The sequence below is a fragment of the Thermobia domestica genome, chromosome 2, assembly GCF_964235325.1.
Source record: "Thermobia domestica chromosome 2, izTheDome1.hap1.1, whole genome shotgun sequence".
Taxonomy (NCBI): Eukaryota; Metazoa; Arthropoda; class Insecta; order Zygentoma; family Lepismatidae; genus Thermobia; species Thermobia domestica.
The window spans coordinates 125,250,408-125,263,198 of NC_137455.1; the positions used below are offsets into that span (position 1 = coordinate 125,250,408).

Below are 12,791 nucleotides of genomic sequence, written 5' to 3' on the forward strand. Positions count from 1 at the left end.
TTTGCTATGACAATTATTTTAAAATGTTAGACATATTCATGCTGGATTCTTTTTTTACTGTTAGCGTTCTTAGGAGTACCATTATGGCATGATTGTAGTTCGATTGTGTCATTTTCAATGACAAATTATGTTCATCCCCCCAAAAATTCTGCCCGCAAGCTGTGCCTTAAAATCCATATATATCCTATTGTGCTCAATGTGCGTTGCCAGTATTTTGTCAGTACTACTTTAACTTTCTGTGTATTTAAAAATACCCTCCACTCCCCCGGGGGAAATTTGAAATCATCACTTACTGAGAGGATAAGATAATAGAATCTTAGAAATGTGGATAATGGTAACTGAGACTAAATTAATTCGATACGAATGACAACGCTATCTTTAATTTCTTGTGGGGGAAGCGGGGATCAGATTTTTTTGGGGGGAGGACCTAATTTTGAATACCGAAAAAGATAATTTTACATTAATTGATCCATATTACAATATAACATGTCTAGGTGACAGGCGAAGCCACCAGAGGGCGCTCACCCCTCTTGAGCTCTAGCGTCGTCACTGCTCGGCAAGATCCAAGATGAGGTTTCGTTTCAGCGGTAATGAACTGCGAGTTTTTTTTAAATTTTTTACATATATACTCTTGAGAGGTTAATGACAACGCAGTAACTAATTTACAATACAACGGGGATTAGATATGGTTCATGTTTATTATTGCGCTTCCTGGATTGAAATGATAAGGAATAACTACGTAGATGTAAACATTGTTTGCAAATCTTGTTAGTATGTGGGTTCATTTACGTTGTTTCAGAATATTACTATAGTAAACTAAGGAAAAAGAAAGGAAGCATAGTCTATGTTGGTTACGAAACATTATTAACGAACCAAATAAAAACAATACTCCTTGCACTGTTCAAACTGAAGCAAAACAAATTAACTCAAATAATTTACAACTTATACGAGTGTATAGGATAAACATTTTAACTCTACATATTTTATTAATAGCCATGTTGCAGCATTTCTTTCTTTCTTTTTTTTTTTTTTTTTTTATTTTAACCTGGAAAGATTCAGAAAAGGAAAGATAACAAATTGATTATAACGTTAAACTGAAAAGCAGGAAATTAAACACATTTTTAGATTTGTTTCGTGGATATCCCTAAAATATTTCTTCGAAAGGCGTATTTTTTAAAACCAATAATGAGGATGCTTGCTTAACCGTGCAAACAATTACGATCTTTTCCTGCTATGTTATCTATAAAAAGTCTAGTGCCGGCATACTGTGTATCCTGTAATCATAGCTCCACATTGTGAACTTCATCCGTCGTCATAACATTTCTGTTGTGTAAGTATCCATTACGTTATGCATTATGCAACTATTATTCAAAGTATATTCTAGTTCAGTGGTTCTCAACCTAATTCCTATCACGACCCCGTTTTATCACATCCTTTTTCCAGCGATCCCCTTATAATTTCTGGTATGTAATAAGCTTGTGTGGGGTTTTTAATATACCTATTGCAGAGATCTTACGATATCCACCTATTTCTATAATAGTGGAATCCATTTCTTGTATGTAGTGGATACAGTAACTTCCCTAAAAGAGAATTAGATTAAAACCAAATTTGGTCAGTTCATTCATATTACAAATATAGAATCCATTCCGTCATACTGTTTCAAAATGGAGACCGTTTGAAAATTTTAAAACTTCGTAGCTCCCTTAATTTTGGGTCATATGATGAGAAAAAAGGGATTTCTAATTTTGGTTAACAAAAACTTGGACAGTTGTTAAAAAAGTTATTGGGTATTTTAAATGACTTGATAATGTGCATCACGAAGAATGAACCGGACATTGCCGCACTAGTGAAATCACACCATGCTCAGGTATCTTATTAGCTTTCAATTTTATTTGTATTTCAATATGCAGTTTTTGTTGCATTTGTATTTTTCTGGTATTTCAATATATAATTCTCATTATTTTCACATCATACCTTTTTCATTTAAATTGATTTTTAAAAACTCTGTACCTGCTGAAAGTGTTTAGTAGAACTATTTTTGGTTGATTTTAACAGCTTATATAAAAATAAAAATGCCTATCTGAACAAAATTCAAAATAATATTTAAAAATATTTTCCGGTATTAGATTGTAATTATATTTAACTCTTCTGCTTATCTTCGCGACCCCCATGAAACCCTTTTGCGATCCCCTAGGGGTCGCGACCTCTATGTTGAGAAACCCTGGTCTAGTTCATGTCAAAACATGAAGTCCTCGTTACATACATACATATGCCTGAAGGTAACTACCGTCCCATTGGGATGAAAATTATAATACATCAAGTAATCCACACGTAAGAGCCGCCTCGTGTTCTAGTCCATAAGTAGAGTATAAAGGAAATGCTGCCTGGTAGCATGCATTAGAAATATATGTTGGTGCTGAAGTCGTTATGTTTTGAAACGCAATATAGATATTTTTTTTTTTTACTTATTTGTAAGTTTATATACAAAAAGTTCGGAAACAACACTTAAAAATGAGAAATGAATCATCATATGAAAACATAAAAAAATTATAGACCGACAATAAAATAAGAGCATGCCGAAAATTTGTAAGGTAACTTCTTTAAAATAAAGGGTGATAACTTGAGAGCTAAATGTTGAGTCGAAGTCAGGTAAAAGAATACACAAAGTGGATGACAAATAACTAAGTACTAAAAATCTGTTATAGATTCTTCTTTATTAGGAAAAAAAACACATGTACAGTACGTTTCTTTTGTTACATAAGAAACGGTGGCTCAGTGGTAGAGCGTTCATCCCCGGTGCTTGGAGTCCCTGGTTCGATCCCAGCTCGCGCCGTGTGGACTTTGTGTGGACAAACACCATGCTCGTGGGTTTTCGGGTTTTCTCGGGGTTCTCTCGTTTCTTCTCACCTTCTTCATTCCACCATTTCATTCATTTCTCATAATCACCGTCTTCTTTAACCTAACCGGCATAACCGTCGGACGTAAAACTGAAACATTTCATTTCATTTCATTACAAAATGGCGTCCTAAGAGTAAAAAAGTTAATGTCGCAACTCGAACTCATTATTATAATTTAGAATGCATCTACTCACAGAGGTCTGAAGAGGCCTTAATTTGGAGGCGTAGGCACTTCTCTTAACTTGGGGATGTGTATTTTTACTAGTTTATCTGTAACCCTTTATCAAGTTAATAAGGATCGCAATTCCAAGCTTTATCGCCAGTCTATTTCTTAACACGTATGCCTTTTGTGCATAGGGTACCGTTTTCGATTCCCGAAGAGAGAGCATAGAATGCACTATTGCGGTTCAGATCCCACTTTAAACTATAGGCAATGTCCCAAATAGAGTCACTAAGGATGAAGGACATAAATACAGATCAATCAATAAATTCACCGAAGCTGAAAGAGCCATTCTATTCCAACTTCTGTTAAGTGATCAACCAGACTAAATGTATTTACATCTAAATGCCTTCAGCAGTGCCACCGTAGATAGGGCGAGCGGGGCGATGAGCCCGGGCGCCGAAGAAACGGGAGCACAAAATTCAGGAGAAAAAAAGGAAAGAAAAAAGAGAGGGGAAAATGTTGCTCACGTTAGGAAAATACATGTGCAAATACATAAAATGGAAGAAAAAAGTAATGAAACTGCTAAAAATCAAGGAAAAAAAAACAGGTTTTATTTTTGAAATTTTTCTTACAATTAGCGCCAAGCATGGTGACGCTTCGCTGCTGATCTTTCGACCTCACTCATATGTACGTACCTCGTCATATACTCTCGCCGCGAGCACTGATTTTGCACGGTACGGCACTGGCCTTCAGATTAACTTTCTTTAGCAAGATTATTTAATTGATATTTAAAATTCTGCATTTCATAATCAATTAATGAAGCATTTAGTAGATAGAATGATACAAACAATGGTATTTCTTACATCTGAAAATACATCAATCCCAAACTTCTTTTCTACTTCATAAAGTGCTTGTATTGGTTGGTGCGATTGAAATGCTTGAGTTATAAGTCTGGTTCGGTAGTGGTGTGGTCTGGTGGTGGTTTAATGCTACCAATGGATGGACTGAGGGTAATGTACATTTCACAAACTCCGTACATGCTCAAGAAAAATGCTGGGGTGCGAACTCAATTAAGAGGGAGTGTATTGTAAATAGGATCATATGAAAATCCACCACAGATAACACACAAATTCGTGCGATTTTCTTTGAGTTCAAACTAGGACATTCTTCTCATCTTTCTATGAGGTGGGTCAGTGAAAACTTGAGCCACGACCCACTGACCCACCACCCATCGTGATCCACGACCTACCGTGACCCACTCTGACTCACCATCCACCATGATCCATTCCGACCCAAAACTTTTTAAATTTAGAAAAACTGGTTCCTCACAAGTTAACAATGCAATTCAGCAGTTTGAAATCCAGTCGTAACTTAGTTAGGATTCAGAGAGAAAGTGTAACAGGTTGCGTTTTTAATTCCTATTTATTCGGCACCCCATCTTATGATTAAGAGTAATTTGGTTTTAATATCTTAACTTTTGTCAATCAGTATCATATTGCAGCTTCAATAGATCGAGATATACTGATTTCGGAAACAGAAGCTACTGCGAACTAATAAAAGCAGAACTTTAATTAGTTCTGAATTTCCACATATCCTCCGAAGAATTTTGAACATATATAGCCTAGTAAAGGATGCAGAACTGTTAGGAGATGCAAAGTCTTCTTTAAATTACAATTAAAAGGCGTGTAATATACTTCGTTGGTTGTATTTGAGATTGGTGTCTCTTTTATCACCGAGGCTATATGAGGCAAGGGCCTACAGTATAACTTGGAATTCGAACCACATGATTTCCTACTCCGAATTTTAAATATAATTTTTCTTTTATCTATTCCAGTTGTTTTAATGAAGCTGCCCCAGTTTCCAATTACAATTACTCCATATTACTATATGAAATCATATATTGTAAGCTATATGTTTGTTATATATTAAATTTTGAATATCACATATTTTCCTTTTTCCCCTAAAATGTCTCCCTTTTTCTCTCTGTGTCTAAAAAATCTGACATCTTCTTTTTATCTCTCTCTATGCCTCTGAAAAATCTGACAATCTTTTCTTTCTCTCTCTGTCTCTGAAAAATCTGACAATATTTTTTTTCTCTCTCTCTGTCTCTGAAAAACCTGACAATATCTTCTTTCTCTCTCTCTGTCTCTGAAAAATCTGACATCATCTTTTTTCTCATTCTGTCTCTGAAAAATTTGACAATATCTTCTTTATTTCTGTCTCTGAAAAATCTGACATCTTCTTTTTTCTCTTTCTGTCTGAAAAATCTGACAATATTTTTTTCTCTCTCTGTCTCTGAAAAATCTGACATCTTCCTTTTTTTTTCTCTCTGTCTAAGAAATCTGAGAAATCTACTGTGAACAATCTTTACAACTTGGTTTCGATGGTGATATTGTTAAATTATTTTCCAGAACTAAGGACAGAGTAACAGAAACATCAACTTGAAGGATGGAAATGAAGTGGTGTCTCATTCTTCTTGCTTCTTTCATCCTGGTCGTGGAGAGCAAGAAATACAACAGATGTGAATTAGCTAGAGAACTCGTCCGCAAACATCGAATTCCTCGAAGCCAAGTGTCAACCTGGGTATGCATTGCAACACATGAATCTTCACTCGACACTAGATTGACACATAGAAACGCAGACAAGCATAAGAGCGTTGACTATGGCTTGTTCCAAATCAACAATTATTTTTGGTGTTCCACTGGCAAGAATGGATGTCACGCTAATTGTAACAAGTTTCTGGATGACAACATTGCAGATGATGTTCGTTGCATCAAAATAATCTACAATGAACATCGCAGACTGCAGGGGAATGGATTCAAAGCTTGGGTTGCCTACAAAAGGCATTGTACAGGGAACACATCTAGTTACATTCGTGGCTGTCACATCTAAATAAATAAAATGAACATGTAAAACACTATCCATATATGGTAATGTACGTATAATAGTAGATATAAACATAACCTGATTGCAATAAACTTTGTAATAAATATTTTTGACAGTGAAATTGACAGCAGTAATACACGAATGTTGGAATTTCTTGGCACGTGGTTATCCCAGTGATGTGCCGTAAACTATAATTTTACGTCTACGCGATTGTCTACTGTAATCTATACGTAATCTACATTACACCTTTTCCCGTGTAGACTATGTAGACAACCACAATCAAATGTAAGGAAGAATTTCGTTGCTCGTTTGTTCATATTTCCTCATTCAGTTGTTTTGCTTCGGTGCAGCGAAAGATTAGGGAAACGACTAACATAAAAAGTAGAGGGAATTATCTAATATGTATGTTTACTCTGCTCTGCACATACCACTTCCTTAGATTTTCCACTTCGAGCACTGCTTTTATAATGAAACTTACAAAACTAATTCTCACCTGTGGGCTTTCAGTCTTGAGGCTGTTATATTTGCCAATTTTTTCTTGCATATTTTACAGAATGAATAATATTTTTCATTTTCCTTCATCAAGACGAAACTAGGTATTCGAAAGTTACTATTCGCTGGTCTAGGCATTTTATTTTGTACGCAATTTCGCAAGGTAACGACAAAAGAAAGCTCCTTTATTGTCCACGACGCCATATTAAATTACGTGTTGTTGACATATTCTACATAGTCTACGTTGTTTACATTGTCTACGCATAGTTGACACGTAAACGTAAACTATCGTTTTTTACGCGTAGACGCACATCTCTGGGTTATCCGTGTAAGTTAAACATAAATAATGAAAAGTTACCTTGCACTTTTTTTCCAGCTCATTGACTTACATGGGGAATTATTTTTCTGCATTCTTCGACATAAACTGGAATTTTAATGATTTGATTTTACTGATTTCTTAGTGATATGTATATATATAATGAAACATAATTTCTTAAAGAAGATACCAGTAAAATTACTTAATTAAAATTACAATTTACTTCAAAGAAAACGAAAAATATGTACCCATATAAATTAATTGACAAATAAGAAAGATGACGCAGGTATTTATCACCGTTAAGAATGTATAGTTGATTAAGAATATTACCTGAATCGAAATTCTACATTCTTTTTAATCTTTCCTCTCATTATTGTCTTGCAAATTGAAAGCTTAGGAAAGTGCTTAAAAGTAAAGTTACCACCGTTAAACGCGGAGTAACGCTGCTGTCGGCTGCTATAGCAGTTCTCACAAGCAGGTGGCTGGTATAGTTGGATTTTGCGCGGCCGCATCTCAATCGATCTACTGAATAATCGATATGATGTCTTGAAAAAGAGAAACCAGATCGATTGAAATGTGGCGCGAAAGTCAATTTGTTAATAATGAAAGAGTTGATATACAGGAAGTTATACACAGACACAGAAGTTATAAAAATGAAAAACTTTCCTCTCAATAGGATTCTAAACATTTATCTCGAAATAAATAATTATATGTCTACTGTCTGGCTCAAACCTCTTGATGTTTAAGGCGTGTCCTATTTTTAGCAATAGCAAATGAAAATTACGGAAAGTTATCTAATATTCGATGCTTAGGAGAAATATTATTTGCACCCAAAAATGTCTTTGTTAATAGAATGCTAGTGTATGTTTAGGAAAAAAGAAAATGGTTTCTAAATAATTAGGGGTAAAAACATGATTCTATTTACAATGGTTCATTATTTTACTGTAAGATTGATTTTCCATATACAAGTCAATATAAACCAGTGTTTATTGTTTCACCTTCTCTGTTTGAAGCATTTACTTCGTTCTCCCATCTGTGCTTCACGAAAGAAACGTTTCACGTTATACGTGTACACGAAAGGAAATAAAATCTGACAACGTCGCTCTTATGCGCCATTGGCCTTCGCCAAACGTCAAGAGGTTTGAACTAGACAATAAGATACTATTTTTGCTGAAAATACAACAATTGTTGCTGAAAATTCCGCATATGAAGAAAATTGACAGTCTATCAATACTATCTTTGCAACAAGTATAAAATTAAAATTGACTCCAGTGCAAATTACTTAGTTTCAGATATAACATTTACAACTGGATAATTGTAACTACATTGTTCATGTCACGATAGTCTCTAAGAAGCATCAGGTAGATGTAGTAGGCTCTAAAAATGACGTTCACACATTTCGTGATAATGAGTAATTTATTTTTTTCTTTGTATATGCATTATCTAAATAGGATGTGAATATCTGCCTATGAATCTTTGCAACTATGTCAAAGGGAGCAAACAAGAATCTCATGTGGCATAGTGGCATAGTGCTGAGGTAGTGAAGACGAAAAGCTTGGAGTGTAACATTTCAAGGTATAGAAGGTCGTTATTCCATTACAAATGTTTTATATGAGACAATGGATATGTCGTGAATGATTATGACAAAAAGTTGTGATTCTTGATTCCTGTTACCTACTGCAGATAAACACTATTGTTTTCCTTAATATCCAGATTTGCTTGTAGTTCACTTAAAATATAATAAATAATTCTTTGAAAACTTATTGCGTTAATTTTTCATATATTTCTACACTGGAGATATTTTAATCTGGTTTACCACGTTGTAGATAGATGAAAGAATATGTCACTTTTCATGAATTTTAACCTTGTACATTATCAAAATTGATCCATTCTCTGATACATTTCACTAATCCATAAGTCTTAAATACTTCTAGACTCTATTGGAATCAGAAGATTTTGGGATTATAAAAAAACATACCAAGGAAACTGATTACCTGAGCAGTTCTAATAAACCCATGGCGATATTTCATTTGTTGGCTTTAGATCAGTGCTAAATAACCTTTTTTTTCTATCCAATTGTGTACCTCTGAAGCTGTTTAAAAGAAATTAAATCGAAATGAGCTTATTAAACTTAATACACATGTTCTGTTGATTAAAAAAGGGGATAAATAGAGACCCAACAAAAGGACAATCAGTGTGCCAATCAAAAGACTATTTACAGGGGAATAAAGTGCACATCCAAAAAAAAAAAAAAAAAAAAAAAAAAGAAAAAAAAAAAAGAAAAGAAACGTGGTAAATTTCAAAGTTATGTGAGACATCCAACTCTACTGAGAGAATTTTCCCCTCATTTTCCCTGATAATTTGAACACAGGGCAATGTTAAAAATTAAAATCTAAAAGTAACTTTAGAACTAATCTGTTAATGAAGTGATTGAGTTTGTTTCTGGGACGCCAACTTCTCGATTCTTGGTCGAATCTTTGAGAGTGCGAGAATCAGGGTTGATTCTGGATTCAAGTAATTTCTGTGCTTCGTTTATATTGATGTCAATGTAGAGAAATCACACAAATATATTGATGGAAATGGAAGTTATGAAATTGCACTGATCATTCAATAAATTCTCCAACTATGATCATTCAATAAATATTTGAAATATGCTTATTTTAGTATTATGTACCCCCAGAAACATCTTTGCGTATCCCTAAGGATACGCGTACCCTCGGTTGAATAGCACTGCTTTAGATAACAGCAAATAACTTACGATGCATCTCTACAAGGATGGCAGAACATGATAAACACAGAGAAGTGAATTTGAACCTTCTGAAATCAATTTAAGATACTTTCCATTCACTTGTGAAAACAAAATAAATAGTTCAATCAATCAATCAATGAAAAGTAGAAAATAATATTCTACAAACTGTTTTCAAAGTACGTTATTCTATCTACGTAATTTTTCTGTAATGTAGTATCGTACATGATTTAATTGTAACTAATCATTCTTGTACTTGACCAACACAAATAGAAAAATCTTTGAGTTTTACGTCCCACGGTTATGCCGGTTAGGGTAAAGGAGACGGCGATAATGAGAGATGAGTGAAATGGTGGAATGAAGAAAGTGGGAGGAAACGGGAGAACCCCGAGAAAACCCACGAGCACGGCATTTGTCCACCACAAAGTTCACTTGGCGGAGGCTGGGATCGAACCCGGGACCCCAAGCGCCAGAGTTGAACGCTCTACCAAGGAGCCACCGCGCCCCCACCAACACAAATAGAGTTACAAAGTGAAGTACCTCAGGTTAATTCTCAACTCGAGAGGAGTAATACTAGTTCGTAATCGGATGTGATTTCAAAAGACTATATCGAGTTTTGTCTCGAGAGAAATTTATATCCCTTCAAAGACTTTACCTTGTTAAATAATTATAAATTAATATGATCCTACACCCTTAAAAATTTCCTTGCTCGGAAATTAGAAAAATGCATGTTCAAAACAAAATATGTAAGTTTTGCTCATATTTAAAGGAAAATGTCTCATTATTTTCAAACGTATTTTCATTTGTGAGCTCAAGGTAAATTTTCAGGTTTATATTTATGAGATTTACTCATTTCTTAAAAATGAAATGGAATAGTGCGTGATTTGCAATATCATAGATGATTAAAAAGTAACGGTAACAATCTTACCGAAATAATATTACTAACTTTTACTAGTATGTAATATTGCTAGGACTTAATTACTGTTCAGGAAACATGATAAAGGATTTCAGTTGTAGCAGAGTGCGAAAATGTGAGTACGCAGTACGGTGATGCAGCTGAGGTTGCGTATGGATACACATCATGTGACATCGGCGAGGAGCAACCAGCTTTCGAACGTAAGTTTGGGTGAATTATAAACATACTACCATAGACTAAAATTTACTGTAATACATTCGTTAGGGTATAGAACGCTGACTCCCCCTCATATAGGTTATATAGGCTATAGCAGTAAGATTGGCTCCTTTATGTACCAAAGCGCAATACTCAATTCACATAATAACGAGTGCAGCAATAACAAGTGAAGGCGGGTTAAAGCTCCGTAGGGCACATTGTTTTCTATATTATAATAGAATGGAAAGGCATGTAAATGTTTTACATCCTTTGCCATTCGTTATAAGGTGCAAAATAGCTTATGTACAGAAATAAAAAATACATAAGTCATATGTGTAGTTTGAAACAGCGTTAGAAAGTGATTTAATATTATGGAATTGTAAAGCAGAGGTACTTTGTACTGATCACCTAGCATAAATTGGCACCCCCGTTTTTCATCACCAGTAATCGTTTTAGTGAAATACGTTTTCAGGTTATTTCTGGCATACTACTGTACGCATTTGTTCTTAATTTAACGTAAGGGCCGCGGTAACTCAGTGGAAGAGCGTTCACCTCTAGTGCGTGAGGTCTTTGGTTCGACGCCAACTCATGGTAAGTGAGTTTTGTGGTGCATAAGCACAGCTTGCATGTGTTTTCTCGGGGTTCTCCCGTTTCTTGCTACTTTATCCATTTCATTCATTTTCATCATCGTCGTCTCCTTTTAGCCTCCCGACACATCTGTGGGACGTAAAACTCAAATATTTCATTTCAATTACTTTTTTAAAATATAACGTCCCAAGATTGTGCTCCAAGGCTAAGGGAGACAGTAATGGAGATGGATAATAATGGTGTAATAAAATGTGGAAGTCCGTTTCTTGGCAGTTTTTGCATGAATACGGATTTGTGTCTTTGTTTCCAATCTGAATTATCTTCTTAGCAGTGGAGTTTCAGCATATTTATGAGTGGCAGAAACTGTCGCATACCCCTGCCGTAATGAAGGTGCAGTGTAGGGGGTGAGTCCTGGGTCTCCGGACCTTCCCAAAAAACGCTACTTTTATGTAAATTTTATCTAATTTTAGGGGCAGTTTTACAAATTTTGATACAATTTGTCCTCGTATTGAACTTGGACCTCTCTGGAAGAAATTCCTGTGTACGTCTCTTGTAGGAGGAAACTGCAGAATCCTGGAAAAGCCCACGCACACGATGTTTTTTCATGTAGGCAACTTGTTTATGGCAGATAAGTAGGCATATTAGACAGCTATGATTCAGTGGTAGAACAGCCTCCGATGCATGGGGTCCCTGGTTTGATTCCAGCTCCGCCAAGTGTACTGTGTGAGTAAACATCATATGTGTATTTCCTCGGGATTCCCTCACTTTCTTCTTTACACCATTTTCGTTCATTATCGTCATAACGTCTTTCTAAGCGTCGTAGCATAATCGTGGGACATTACACACCAGCAGAAATTATTGTCGTTAGGCTGAAGTAGATGGATAATTCTTGAATCTGAATTATCAAGAAGTTGGTATAATGTTGGAGGAAACGGGAGAATCTTGAGTAAACCCACGTCAATGAAAGAAAAAAAGGTCTTTAGAAAGTGGACAGTGATAAAAAGGAAAATGTTCAACTGTCTGATGCAGTACATTTTTCTCAAATTTGAGAAAGGATTTGCACCCTCATAAATGAGACATAATTCCTCGCATTTGAGTCATTATTTCTCAAAATGATTTGAAAAAATCGAAATGTCACTTTTAAGAATGTATTACTCGGTGCACAGGTAACAAACGGGTGTTCTCAAATACGAGGAATTTTTTCTCGAATTTAAGAAACCATTTTTAACAGTGTATACTGAGAAACTCGACATATCTGTGACGTAATGACCACATATATTTAACAAAGTTTCTGTAAAACAAAGACCACATATTTTAGAAAGAGATCTGTCTATAATTAGAACGTATTTCGAAATAAAGTAGAAATAAATTTCAACATTATATTTATAACTTAGAAATACAGCGTGGTAGCATATGACATTATAACGCTCTTTTCGTATTTGTCAAATGAGTTCCCTCATGGCTAAGCGGTTAGACGTGGGAGACTCGGATACGATTCCCAGCGCAAGCTTATGTGGTGCGGAGCGTGAGCTGTAGGTCTTCGTCTTATATATTCTCATATAGCTGAAAGGGATGCTATACTGAAAATCCAA

At 35.2% G+C, this 12,791-nt stretch overlaps 1 protein-coding gene across 1 annotated transcript in view; it reads left to right on the top strand.

Annotated features, from left to right (window-relative positions):
* The first annotated feature begins 1,275 nt into the window (after positions 1-1,275).
* LOC145679162 (uncharacterized) overlaps positions 1,276-12,791 on the top strand; it is a 107,046-nt gene continuing 95,530 nt past the window's right edge. The window contains exons 1-3 of the mRNA XM_081749753.1: positions 1,276-1,330; positions 5,472-5,950; positions 10,512-10,616. Coding sequence (XP_081605879.1) covers positions 5,509-5,950; positions 10,512-10,616 — 547 coding nt within the window. The 5' untranslated portion in view covers positions 1,276-1,330; positions 5,472-5,508. The remainder of the gene's footprint in view (positions 1,331-5,471; positions 5,951-10,511; positions 10,617-12,791) is intronic.